This window comes from Megalops cyprinoides, chromosome 16, assembly GCF_013368585.1.
Source record: "Megalops cyprinoides isolate fMegCyp1 chromosome 16, fMegCyp1.pri, whole genome shotgun sequence".
Classification (NCBI taxonomy): Eukaryota; Metazoa; Chordata; class Actinopteri; order Elopiformes; family Megalopidae; genus Megalops; species Megalops cyprinoides.
In genome coordinates, this window is record NC_050598.1 from 29,669,297 (window position 1) to 29,681,988 (window position 12,692).

The 12,692-nt window shown below is 47.0% G+C and overlaps 1 protein-coding gene and 1 non-coding gene across 2 annotated transcripts; one reads left to right on the top strand and one right to left on the bottom strand.

The window, feature by feature from the left end:
• Positions 1-884: 884 nt before the first annotated feature.
• On the bottom strand, positions 885-11,698 carry LOC118790667 (equilibrative nucleoside transporter 2-like). Its single transcript, XM_036547658.1, has 12 exons — positions 11,667-11,698; positions 9,710-9,791; positions 7,550-7,695; positions 6,367-6,506; positions 5,588-5,722; positions 5,145-5,242; positions 4,830-4,902; positions 3,631-3,830; positions 2,939-3,041; positions 2,552-2,637; positions 1,440-1,639; positions 885-996 (listed from the first exon to the last, which is right to left on the bottom strand). The coding sequence occupies exons 1-12, from the start codon at positions 11,696-11,698 to the stop codon at positions 885-887; spliced, it is 1,407 nt and encodes a 468-aa protein (XP_036403551.1).
• On the top strand, positions 7,818-7,889 carry trnag-ucc. Its single transcript has one exon. It is a non-coding gene; the product is annotated as a tRNA-Gly (tRNA).
• Positions 11,699-12,692: the final 994 nt, after the last annotated feature.

Genomic DNA, 12,692 nt, shown 5'->3' on the forward strand with positions numbered 1-12,692 from the left:
AGTGGCATCATGAAGGCCTGGGGGGACCTGAGGTTATGAGCTGACCGTCACAGTCGCCTGACTGAAACACAGAAGGCAAACTTCAGGATTTAACTGCAACCGTGTGTGGAAGCCTGCAAGCCCACTGGGAGATCTGGACCATAATAAACATTGTATGGGATGTGCTACCATAGAAACGACCCCAGACCTTGCTCGTCAGCATGTGTGAGGCATGGGGCCAGAGGTGAAGTTAAACGTGGGGTTGCTACGCTTAGCATTTGTATGGTACCATGTATGATGTCTTAATTTTTATATTCTCTGATTACTTATAAAGATATGCTTTTAGAAAGCATATAATCAAACTGCAGGTCCAAATTTAAATTAAATTAAACTAAATGATCAATTTTAATAATACTCAAAATGGACCCTTCAAAAGGGCACTGGGTAAAATTAGATTCAGTATTGTTCATAAAACTACACCAATGTCAGGCTCATTAATGCACTTAGCCCTAAGTTCTCAAAGTTCGACCAAAAAGAAACAGCACTTACATCAGTGACCGCTGTTTCAAAAGTCCTGTCAGAAGTAAAAGAATTTCACTCCGCATCCTGATCTTCATGTAGCATCTTGTCATTGGCTGCACGTGCGCACGCCTGCAGCCTATCAGAGATTTTTCACAGCGTGGCCTTCCCAGTTACCTTTCTGCAACAGGGTGAGGACTAGATGATTACATGCATGGTAGCGACTAACTTGCTTGTCAGACCGGGAAGGTTGGGTGTTGGTTTGCAGGCAGCGTCCTCGTTTGATTGGGTGTTTACAAAGGGGCCTTTGGAGGAAAGGTGGGTGGTGTCCTCTGGGGGGGGGGGGGGGGTGGTGTTACGTAGATGGGGATGGATTGGTGGTAAGGCTACACCATGGCACGCAGGGGGAAAGACAGTCCGGCCCCGAGGGAGAGGCCGAGGGCCAGGAAGAACGTCATGAGTGCCCCCGCCGTCTCTGCGTCTTTGGGCTCCACTAGCCTGAGAGAGGGAGAGATGGAGAGAAAGGAAGAGAGTGATGAGAGAGGGAGACAGGGAGAGCAAGGGAAAGATTGAGAGAGAAGGATGGAGATTGAGGGAGAGACAGAGAGAGCGAGTGAGAGGGAGACAGAGAGAGGGAGGCAGGGAGGCAGACAGAGAGAGAAAGGGAACGATGAGGGAGGGAGGGAGAGATGGAGAGAGGGACAGAGATGGAGAGAGAAAAATAGAGACAGGATGGGAAGGAGACAGAGAGGGAGGAGAGGTTTGGAGAAAGGGAAGGAGGGACAGAGCAGCAGCGAGAGAGACAGTGAGATGTAGAGGAGTGTATGAATGTGAGAGGGCCTGGGAGGAGGTGTGAGGAGAAGCTGTGCTTAGGGCAGGAGATGCTCTCCAGACTGCAGGCCATGTGTGTAGGGGTGAGCGGCGAGACCCTCGGCACTCACAGCGGCGCGTAGGACATGGCGAGGCAGACGCAGTATCCGCTGGAGAAGGAGAAGAGCAGCATGATGAGGGTGAAGGCGGCGTCGTGGGAGAACAGGACCGGCAGGTGGGAACGGTTCTGCACATTACACAGCATGAGCAGAGGAATGAAGACCACCCGCGACACCACCAGCACCGGGAATAGAGCACTCTCCTTTGCAGGCTGCAGAGAGGGAGAGAGGGAGAGAGGGAAGGAGACGGAGGATCAGGGAGAGGTAAAGGGTGGTAGTATACTTGGCTTCCTTTGTCTAGTCAGGTTGCACAAATTAACTTGTGGGCTTGAATGCTCACACTCACTGGTCTGGGAGAGTTTTAGCCTGGTCTTACACTATTGCTCATTCAGCCTGAATGGGCACACTTATGTTATATTGTGCTGGAATTCACTCTGGATAAGAGCGTCTGCTACATGCATGTAGTGTAGTGTAATGTAATGTAATGTAACTGATGGAAACAGAATGAGAGATAAAACCGGTAGGTGGGGTTACTTCAGGATAAACCATTTCTGATTGATCACTGTATTTACGTTCTGAGGCTGTGTAGCCCCAGAGACGGTCTTCAGCTGGGCCTGACCATGGTGTTTTATGCTCATGCTGTGGTTTACCAGCGGTCAGCAGTCATAGAAGACCGTTTAACCATATAGCCATGACCAACTCACTGGTACCCAATGGGGTGCAGGCTGCATGGGAGCAATGAACAAAAGGGATCCAGTCAGCATACCCAACCCTACCCTGCTGGAGTAAAACCACTTTCTTCTGATGATGGCTCCTCGCCATTGCAGCGTGGTGTAGTGGTAAGGAGCAGGGCTCATAACCGAAAGGTTGCTGGTTGGATTCTCTGCTGGGGCACTGCTGTTGTACCCTTGGGCACGGTACAAGCAGGTAACATCCAACAGTATAAATGGATAAAACTGTAAGTCGCTCTGGATAAGAGCGTCTGCTAAATGTTAATGTAATGCAATGTTCGAACCCAGCCTGCTTGTCAGTTACCGTGACGCAGGGTCCGGTTTGGCATTGTTGTATGTTGAGCAGTGCTGGTGTGGAGTGCAGGTGAGCGGCAGGGACAGGTAGACACTCACCCACCGCACCACCGAGGTGACTGTTCTGCTCAGCCAGTCCATCATGTTGAAGTTGAGGAAGCAGCACACAGGGATGAAGTATAGCTCTGAGGAGAGAGGAAGAGGAGGAGGGAGAGGGAGGGATGGGGGGAGGAGGGGGGGAGGGAGAGGGGAAGGGGGAGAGTCCAAAGAGAGAGGGAATGATAGAGGAGGAGAGTGAGGTGGTTTGAAGGGAGGGTTGACGAGAGAGGGAGGGGTCAAAGGGTAGACGTCAGTACCAAGCACACTTCAGCAGAGACCGTTTCTCAGACTGCTCTGTGCTGTTTCCCTGATGGAGGGCCACTCGTAAGGCAGCTGTTCAGGCTCTGACTGGCTGGTTTAAAATGCCTTGCTACAGGAGTGACATACCCCACTTTCCGCTGAACTCGGACTTCACATCCACAGTGACCGCGGGGAAGACGGACAGAGTAACGATGAACACGAATGTTATACAGAACGCCATGACCCATATCTGCAGAGAGAGAGAGAGAGACAGAGAGTGTGTCATTGCAACATGCTATTCTTGATGTTCTTGTTATCACTAGTAGTAGTATAGTATTTTTTTCTTTTTACTCTTTCATTGTTTTATTGCTGCTGTTATTATTGTTATCTATCGTTATCCTTACTATTTATCATTTTTATGTCACTCATTTTCTGGTGCTGTCAATTACAGAAATGCTTTAGCAACACATAAATTCTCTGCCGTGCTAATGAAGCTCATTTGAATTTGAATTTAAATTTGAAATTGACAATGAAGAGAATGAGAGAGAGATGGAGAGAGAGAGAGAGGCAGCATGTGTTGACTACACCCAATAACAGCCCGTTCTGTCTGTGCTTAGCAGGTGCCTGTACTCAGGTGTTTGCCATTTTTCTGGAGGACCCAACTTCTCTCAGTATGTGACAGATGAGTTCATCTATGCGTTAAGTGCGTACAGACAGCGCTTCCACCTCACCTCAATCCTGTCTGGTTACTTTCATTCCCAAAATTCAGAGCGATGAAACACGAAAGGGCATCCAGGTAAAACGTGGGCCCCCGTTTCACCCGGGGGGGATGTGGTTACCTTTTTGAAGACCTGCCAGACGGAGGACTTCCTGGCCGGGACGGGTTCCTGGGGCTCGGCGACCGCCTGCTCCTTTGGGAGGAGGGCCTGCTTGGCGCTCTCCCAGGACTCCGGGAAGGAGTAGGCAGCGGAGCCGGTCCTCTTCGGCGAGGTGCGCTTGCCCTGCCCATTTATCCGGGCATACTTCATGGATCCGGATTCTGTCACAGGAGACGAGGAGAGAAGCACTGACTCTCTGGGGGGCAGAAACCACTGATACAACTGCCATGCTAAGAGTGGATGAGTCTCCTCTCCCAGCTCATGCAGTGTTAGCTACCGTATCTGAATGTGCCTGAGAGGTTTTAGTGAAGACATGACTTTGCTTGTTGCAAGCCATCAGTGTGCACTTTCAGGAGAGTTTGAATACAGTATCTGGATGATAACTGGATTTCCTCTGAAATTTTAATGGACCTATTGCTGACTTTGGAAGGTCACTGAATCAGTTCAAATTGCGCATAAACCTCAATAAAAACACAATCAAGAAAACTGTGGACTCACGTTGAATGTCAAATCATCTGTGCTCTTCCAGGTTCTTATCAGATTTATACACATCTCTTGATCTCTTTTACAATCACATCAGAACGGTACAGTCATCTAGACCAGCGTTTCCCAAACCTCTCCTGGAGTACCCCTTGTCCTGCATACACAGCTGATTCAAACGATCAAATTGTTATGAACTCCTGAAGCTGCTTAATAACAAACTGATCGTTTAAATCAGCTGTGCTGGAGCAGGGAGAGATCTAAAACATGCAGGACAAGGGGTACTCCAGGAGAGGTTTGGGAAACGCTGATTTAGACAGTGACAGGGATTACATTACATTACATTACTGTCATTTAGCAGACGCTTTTATCCACAGTGACTTACATGGGTTACAATTTTACCTATTTACACAGCTGGATATTTACTGTGGCAATTGTGGGTTAATTACCATGCCCAAGGGTACAGCAGCAGTGCCCCAGAGGGAAATCAAACCAGCAACCTTTCGCTTAAATACGCTGCTTGCCTGGTTACAAGCACTACTACACCAAACTGCTGATTTGTTAGTAAGGGCGCAAATGGGGGAGCAGACATCTCTGCAGTAACTTCTTATCAGTGTAAAAGTGTCTCTTCGATCTGGCATTGGAAAACAGTTGAAAGTAGAAGCCATCACCAAACCCACCTTCTACCAGCCCTTCAGCGTCTGGGGCCACATCCAAGCCTTTGCCTTTATTGAAATAATAGCGAGCAAACGGCTAGAAGAGAAACACCATCCCATCATTAGAGCATACTTCATTGAACATGGCTGTCATTAACATTGTTGTAGATGTCTGCTTAGCATTGACCTTTTCAAAGCATGGAAAATAGATTTGGGACAATTTAGAGGGCAGCAACAGCTGTCTGTGATCCACACAGCACTTTTAAAGACAAGCTCCCTGGAAGAGGGGACTTTGAGGGCTGGGTCCTGGATGAGGTGTGTTTAGAGACACACACTTACTAGCCTCCGCAGCAGCAGGTAGCTCAGTAGCGTGACCACTGTGCCTCCGCAGGGGGTGATGAAGTAGCCCAGCGCAGCCGTCTCTGGGTCTGTCCCACCTGCACACACAGGCCAACACACACACACGCACGTATAAACGCATGCACACACACACACAGGCCAACGCACGCACACATGCAGGTACACACACACACACACGCACACACACACAGGCACTTAGAAAATGAACAGCAGTTGTGACACAGCTCAAAATTGCTCTTTCAGAACAGCATTCACACAACAGTCATTTATAAATTTATTTCCTTTTCATTCATTTGACACACTGAAATTTGGCATTTAAATTTTCTCTACATCGCTGAAATCTTGATTTGGTTCCAGCATCGGCTCACAGAGGGGTTAAGGGCTGTGTGGATGCAGCAGTAGTGATGGTGACGTGGACTCACTGGAGATGGAGATCAGCATGGCTATCGTGGCGAAGGTACCGGCCAGCCCCTGCCCACTCATGAACAGCACGCTGTACCTCTGAGGGAGCTGCCCCACCAGCCCGAAGAGACTGCCCTGCATTACTGCCCCGAACGCTGCCGAGAGACACGGGTCAGTACTGCGCTTATACACACAAATACACTCATGCTGCAGAGACACACAGGTCAGTACTGCACACATACACACACACACTGCAGAGACACATGGGTCAGTACTGCGCTTATACACACACACACTGCAGAGACACAGGTCAGTACTGCACTTATACACACACACACTGCAGAGACACAGGTCAGTACTGCGCTTACACACACACACACACTCATGCTGCAGAGACACAGGTCAGTACTGCGCTTATTCACACACACACTGCAGAGACACAGGTCAGTACTGCGCTTATACACACACACACTGCGGAGACACAGGTCAGTACTGCACACACACACACACACACACACACACACTGCAGAGACACAGGTCAGTACTGCGCTTCTACACACACACACACACACACACACACTGCAGAGACACACAAGTCAGTACTGCACACACACACACACACACTGCAGAGACACACAAGTCAGTACTGTCCTTATATGCACTAACACTGTAGAGACCCATAATTCAGTCCTGCACATACACACACACAAAGACACACCCCAGAGACACATGTGCCAGTACTGAACACCCACACACACATATATACACTGACACACACTGACAATGAGTTAACACTCACAGTTGATGAACCAGATGGTAGCCATGGTGACTGAGAAAAAGAGGTCATTATTCATGGGAACCCTGACCAGGGAGGCATTGAGCATGAAGAGGAGGAGGATGAAGACCAGACTGCCAGCTATCCGCATGTTCTCAGAGATCCTACCCCAAAAAACCCACCCCGAAAAAGCAGACGGGCTTAATGTTAGACGACAGTCCCCACCCTGCCGTCACCACACTAGAGGAGGGCTAGCAGAGTTTAGAGGAAGGGTAGCTATCATAGGCCTGTAGGACTTGGCTTCAAAGAGCAAGATCTGAAAACGTAAGGTTTGCAACCTTTTCCATTACCGAACGAACAGCTGAGCCTTTTCAGTGCTTTGGCAGGGCTATTTAACTTTCCAAGCATTTCTACATGAGTGCAAAACAAGATGGAGACTGTCCATTTACTAGCAGCACCAAAATATCATAGGCCTCAATATATATAATATCATTATATATAATATATTAGAATACATATAATACAATAATATATTAAAATAGGCCTCTTTCAAGACCAGAACTAGGCAACCCTGTCCCCCTGTTCCATCCAAACCCTTTTTTACCTTATTGGGTCAGTTCCACTTAATTAATACATATTCTCCAGGTGTTCGGCACTTCACTATTCATGAAATACCTGCATTCCAAGAACAACTGATCCAATTATGTGGAAGAACAACAACCAGTCACCCCTCTGGTATGCCAACACCAGGAGTGCCCCCTCCTGTGATCCACACAGCTGTCCTTTAAATAAAATGATCAGATTCTCATGGCTCCACCAGTCCCCAGTACAACAGTTGGCTGTGGTAAAGCCAATCTCACATACACACCATAAAGTATGACACAAAGGTCAATTTTTTCGGGTGTCACAGAGCAGCAGGCAAAAGCGCAGTAACTAATTGACCAGACTGCCACTGTGTTGGAGCCGGCTCCAGTAGGAAACTTCTGTATGGAAACGACACGGGTTCAATTTCACGGTATCATATGCTCTCAGCATAATTTACATATGCAAACTCTGCCCTCACCCCACCCCCCCACACAGCTGATCCAGGATCAGGTCACCAAAACCCTTATCCTCAACCCCAACTATTTGTGTTGAAAAAAAAAAAACACTTCTTAAACTGATCTAGGGTCAGTGCTTGGAGATAATATCTGGATCTAGCCCTCACCGCTGATACAGGAAGGAGTTGAGTAGGGTGAAGAGCAGCAGGGGAAGCTGGGATAGCAGGGTCAGCCAGTTGCTGAAGTGGTACTCTCTGTGTGGAACGACTGTGCCATTGATCCACTCTGTGGTGTTGAGTCGATTCTGGAAGTACTGCGGTCAGGAAAGAGAGAAAGAGAAAGTGAGAGATATACACTGCTGGTGTAATCTTGGGCTCGGCTGACATGCTTTAGATACTGCAACCTACATGGCACTCTTTCTCTCCCTGGTGTATAGCGTTGGTGGTATAGTGGTTAGCATAGCTGCCTTCCAAGCAGTTGACCCGGGTTCGATTCCCGGCCAATGCAGTTGTAACTTTTAGGGCGGAAGTGTGGCATAATGGTAAAAAACAGCATTGCAACTGAAAAGTTCGTTGGGCCACTGCTGCTGTACCGTTGGGCAAGGTGCTTAACCCAGAATTGCCTCAGTAAACATCCGGCTGTATAAATGGATAACATGTAAAAAGTGTAACATATGTACGTTGCTCTGGATAAGAGCATCTGCTATAATGACAATAATGTAATTACGGGGGTCAGTTCAAAACATGAAAGAGTTTTACAAAGCATGCTGCAATGGAAACAGTGCTAGATTGAAAGTCAAGTTGCAAAACGTTGAAAGTGTGGCAGAAAGAACATGTTTGTCTTCAATCTGCAGCTCAGAGAGATGAAGATGCAATTTGCTATGAATATACCAAATAGTACAGTGTAGCCCACATAAGAGACAATTCCATCCGAAATGTAAAACAACTCTGCCTGTAGGCTATGTACAAAAACAGCAAACAGACCCATGACAAGCGTGATGTTAAACGTCTGCTGTTTCTGGGAAAAATGCTGCACAGCCCACTACGTTTGCTAAGCACTGCCAATGCCCTCTTTTGCAGTTTTAATCATCCAACACCACTGCTTATGTAATCAGCCTCTTAGCAGTGGCAGCCACTGCCAAGACAGCTGACACACTGGGCAAAACACCTTTCGCCATGTTGAATTGGTCATGAAACTAAAGAGAACTACGTCAGAATGACGCTGCAAAAAAAGTGAAGCAGTTTTAAAGGAACTGCTCTTTCAGGAGTAAAATATTTTGCGAAATTTCATTACACTGCAGACACTGAACCCTCCTCTCATCCTTTACCCAGTAGCAACAGTAGCAGCACTGGGAGGCACCGGCCTTCTGACCCGGGACACATCCAGCCAGTCACCTGATGGGGTAGCTGAGGCTGCTCGCTGTATCAAAGCCTCATCCCTATCCTCTCAAACATTCTACTGTACGTGCAATTGGAGCCTGAAATTCATTCATTCATTCATTCATTCATTCATTCATTTCCTTTCCTAAACAGTCATTTCAAAATCAAACCATGCTAAGTGTTTGGTTGGAGAAGACAGCTTTTACAAGACAGACTGGGAAACGCTTAGTGTGTCCCGCAGACCCCTTTCCCTGAGTTCATGTTCTTGAATAGCACAGTACAGTGTGTGCCCTGTGACAAGCTTTGGTGCAGTCGACCATGACCCCCCCCCCACCCCACACACACACATAGACACACACACACACACACACACACACACACACACACGCACACGCACACACGGGTCACGGTTAACGTGTTAACTGCATAACGACACAGCGAGACGCTGTAATGCCATTGCGGAGTGTTGATCAAATCAGGAATCTCAGCCACATCACGAGGCCTTCAGGCTGCATGAGAGGACGCAAAGTGTGCATGACAGAGGGGGCCTCTCTCCAATCTAACAGCAAATCCCCTTCATGCACAGACACTACTGTACGGAGGCCACGGGTGCAGTTAACCCCCCGCCTGCTCCAGTCAAAGCTCCTTTTTTTGGCTCTCTGAAGCCAAAGTGATTCAATATTTCAGATATAATCTCCATAGTAATTGTAAAAAAACAGTAAATGCAGTCAGTGTCATGGATTACTTACATATCTCACATTTTACAAATAGTGTGTTTACACACAAGGATTTTTATGGAGGAAATGCAGGATGAGAACCACACTCAAAACTACTCAAAACAGCAGTGCCTGGCTAAGATTTTAACCTGTAGCGTTGTTAAGAAATCAAGTCCCCTAAACACCGCATCAAGCCACTGCTGTCCTGGACCGCAGTGAGCGGGCTACTTACCGATATAGCTGTCATGAAGAAGTTCCATGGCAGGAGCGTTCCGAGTCCCAGGATGAAGAATATGACCCCCACCACACGAAAACTGTGAGGCAAAGGAAGAGCCATGAAATAAGATTATCATAAGAGCTATGAAATAACATTAGCAAAGACATTAAAGACTGACAGCGACAAGTAAAGCCAGCAGTCACAACCTCTGCAAGAAGGGAGTATGTGAGAGAGAGGGTGGGGGTCAGGGAGGGGGGGAGAGGACAAGGAGATGGAAAGGGAAGGGAAGAAGGAAAAAGGTAGAGGAGACAGCAATAATTTACAAAGGACATAGAGAGAGATAGCAACAGGCAGAGAAATAGAGGAGAGAATTTGGGATTTGGTTCCTTCTTGAGAGCATAGCAGGGGACCTCTTCATACCAACATCTGAATAAAAAATCTCCACCACTTACATAAAAGGGATTAAAAATGACAAGAACACAAAATTACCACTGAAACATGGAAGCCAGTGGCTCAGTGGCTGAGGGCAGAGCTGCCATGAGGAACTTGCACAATATCAGCATTTCACAGCCAAGGAACAGCACTCACAATGCTCAAGCCCAGAGTCATACCAACACCCTACACTGGAGTGAAATCCCATAGCCAGTCCCAATGAAAAGCAACACTTTAGGGATACGGTACTGTCAATCCCACAATCACAAAAATATTGAGGGAAGGAGTCTTTTTTTGCATAAATATTGGATAAACTCAACAACAATATTTATTTTGTGGTATGAACTGTGTTTTGTGGGGCAGCACATTTACACTGAAAAACACATCTGCTTCATGTTCAACTTCTTCGTCAACCTTATGAGCTTAGGACTGGCACAATAAGCTTATCCACCAGTCTACTAGGCCTCCCTCACACAAGCCAATTTCCTGTTTGCTCAGCACTCAGTCAGATCCTTCACTCAAATCTTCCAGAAGCTCTCCCATCGGCTCGATATGTGTGCAAAGAGGTTTATACCAGCGGAGAGCCTTTCAAATCGTTACTTATGTTTGCCTCAACCTAACATCACAGAGTGTATGTAAGTTGCTCATAAACAGTTGATTCAGAGGACTGAGGACATCTGAGGACGTTTCTAGAGCTTCCATAACGTTTGTTTTTTATACTTTTTGCCATTTTGCAACGCCCTGTTTTGGAAGTCCCAACTGCACATTAGACTCGTCTCACCGTGACAAGCTTCACAGTCACCCGAGAGTGCTGGAGAGAAACAAATGCAGTCCTCAGATACACCTGCACACAGTCAAAGGCATACTATGTGTCCCAGAGTGCACCAGAGGGAATTGGGTGCCATTTGGATGATAGGCCTTACTCTGCTAACAGCCTGAAGGCACCTGCCAATTTGCAAGGTGCCTGAGAGAGGTGGAATGAGGAGACCCTGCTGACCTATCCAACCTGCCCAAACAGCGCTGAGTAGATGTAAATCTTTGTGGTAAATGCCTAAGCCTAATGTAGCGATCAATGACATATTATACACTGTAAGCAATGATTGCGTGGGTTATGTTGCAGGATATGGCAGGCTTTTTTTAAAGAGAAACTCATGGAAGATGGCACTGATAGCTAAATATGCACCCACACAATAGCCCCTTGCTGGATGTGAGGGAGTACCTTTCTTTTAATGGTGCTGCAAAACAATGTAGTATGTAAGTGGCATGTGATGCCATATAATGCGTGAACAGAATTGTGGCATCACTGAACATTCCATGAAGGCAATTATCTGCATTGGCTACATATCAAGCCTTAATTTCAGTGGAAAGGATGTTCGAACAAGGAGTCCACACCGTTCCGAAAAATGAACAAATGACCACCTCTAAGGCGTACTCCAGGTTTTCACTGGGAAGCCCCTTTATTGAGTGGCAGTTTTAACGTAGGGACACTGTACCGCTGGAGGTTGCTGCACTGGAAGGTAATGGAACAGAAAAGACTTACCGATCTACGGGAGCTGCTTCCTGATTTTTCATCCTGTACTGATGTCCACTAGACCTGGGGCTGATACAACACAAAGTGAAGAGGAGGGGTTACTATTTCATGAAAATTTACCCACAATATTTAACGTTATAATTTTTTAATCATTTGCTTATGACTCCCCAATACAGCAGTTTTTTTCTACATTTGTGAAACAGTTCCTTTAAAAGTAAATTTAGCTGGACAACTTGATTTAAAGTGATTTTTCTACCATAGTAAGGTGTAACCTGCTCCTGTTATTTTGAATTCTGAATTGAATTTTGCGTTAGCCAATGTTGCTTTCATTCTTTCATCTTCACCTATAAATCATTCGGCAGAGCTTGATTTCTAGCTTCACTATTTCACTATTTTTAGGAAGGGAATAAAACCTGCAACCTCTGGGTTACAAGCCCTGTCCTCTCCCACTATGCCACACTACTGCTGATACACAGCTGACTAAGATTACAAACTCAGTGCATCACAGTGCCAGTTGGGCAGTCTGGCTTGCCTATGTTTGATGAAGTTACCACTAGAGGAAAAAAATTGTATTCAACAACCAGAAAACCTGCTACAGACCAACGTGCTATAGGAGTAATGGTCCATGAATAGGAATAATGGTCAATTTTTCTGCCCCTTTTTACGCCAGCTGTGGTGATTGCCAGGCTTACATAAGGTCGTCTCACTGCAACAACCTCCGTACTCCCCCGGGAATGCTGAGTAAGTGCAGAGGGAGGCGAATGCAATACTCAGGCATGCCAACGTGACGATTTTTCACTCTACAAGTCACACAGCCTGCTACAGCGGAGCGGATACTCATTGGAAAATATGCACTACTCCACTGGCCACATTCACGCAACTCACAGGCGCCTGACCAATCACAGGGTGCCTGAGAGAGGTGAGATGAGGGGACCCTGGCCCAGCTACCCACCCCGATCCCCAAGCAGAACGAAGCCAGTTTGTTCCACATGTGTGGGCTCCCGGTCACTGCTGGCTATCGACACGGCTGGGATT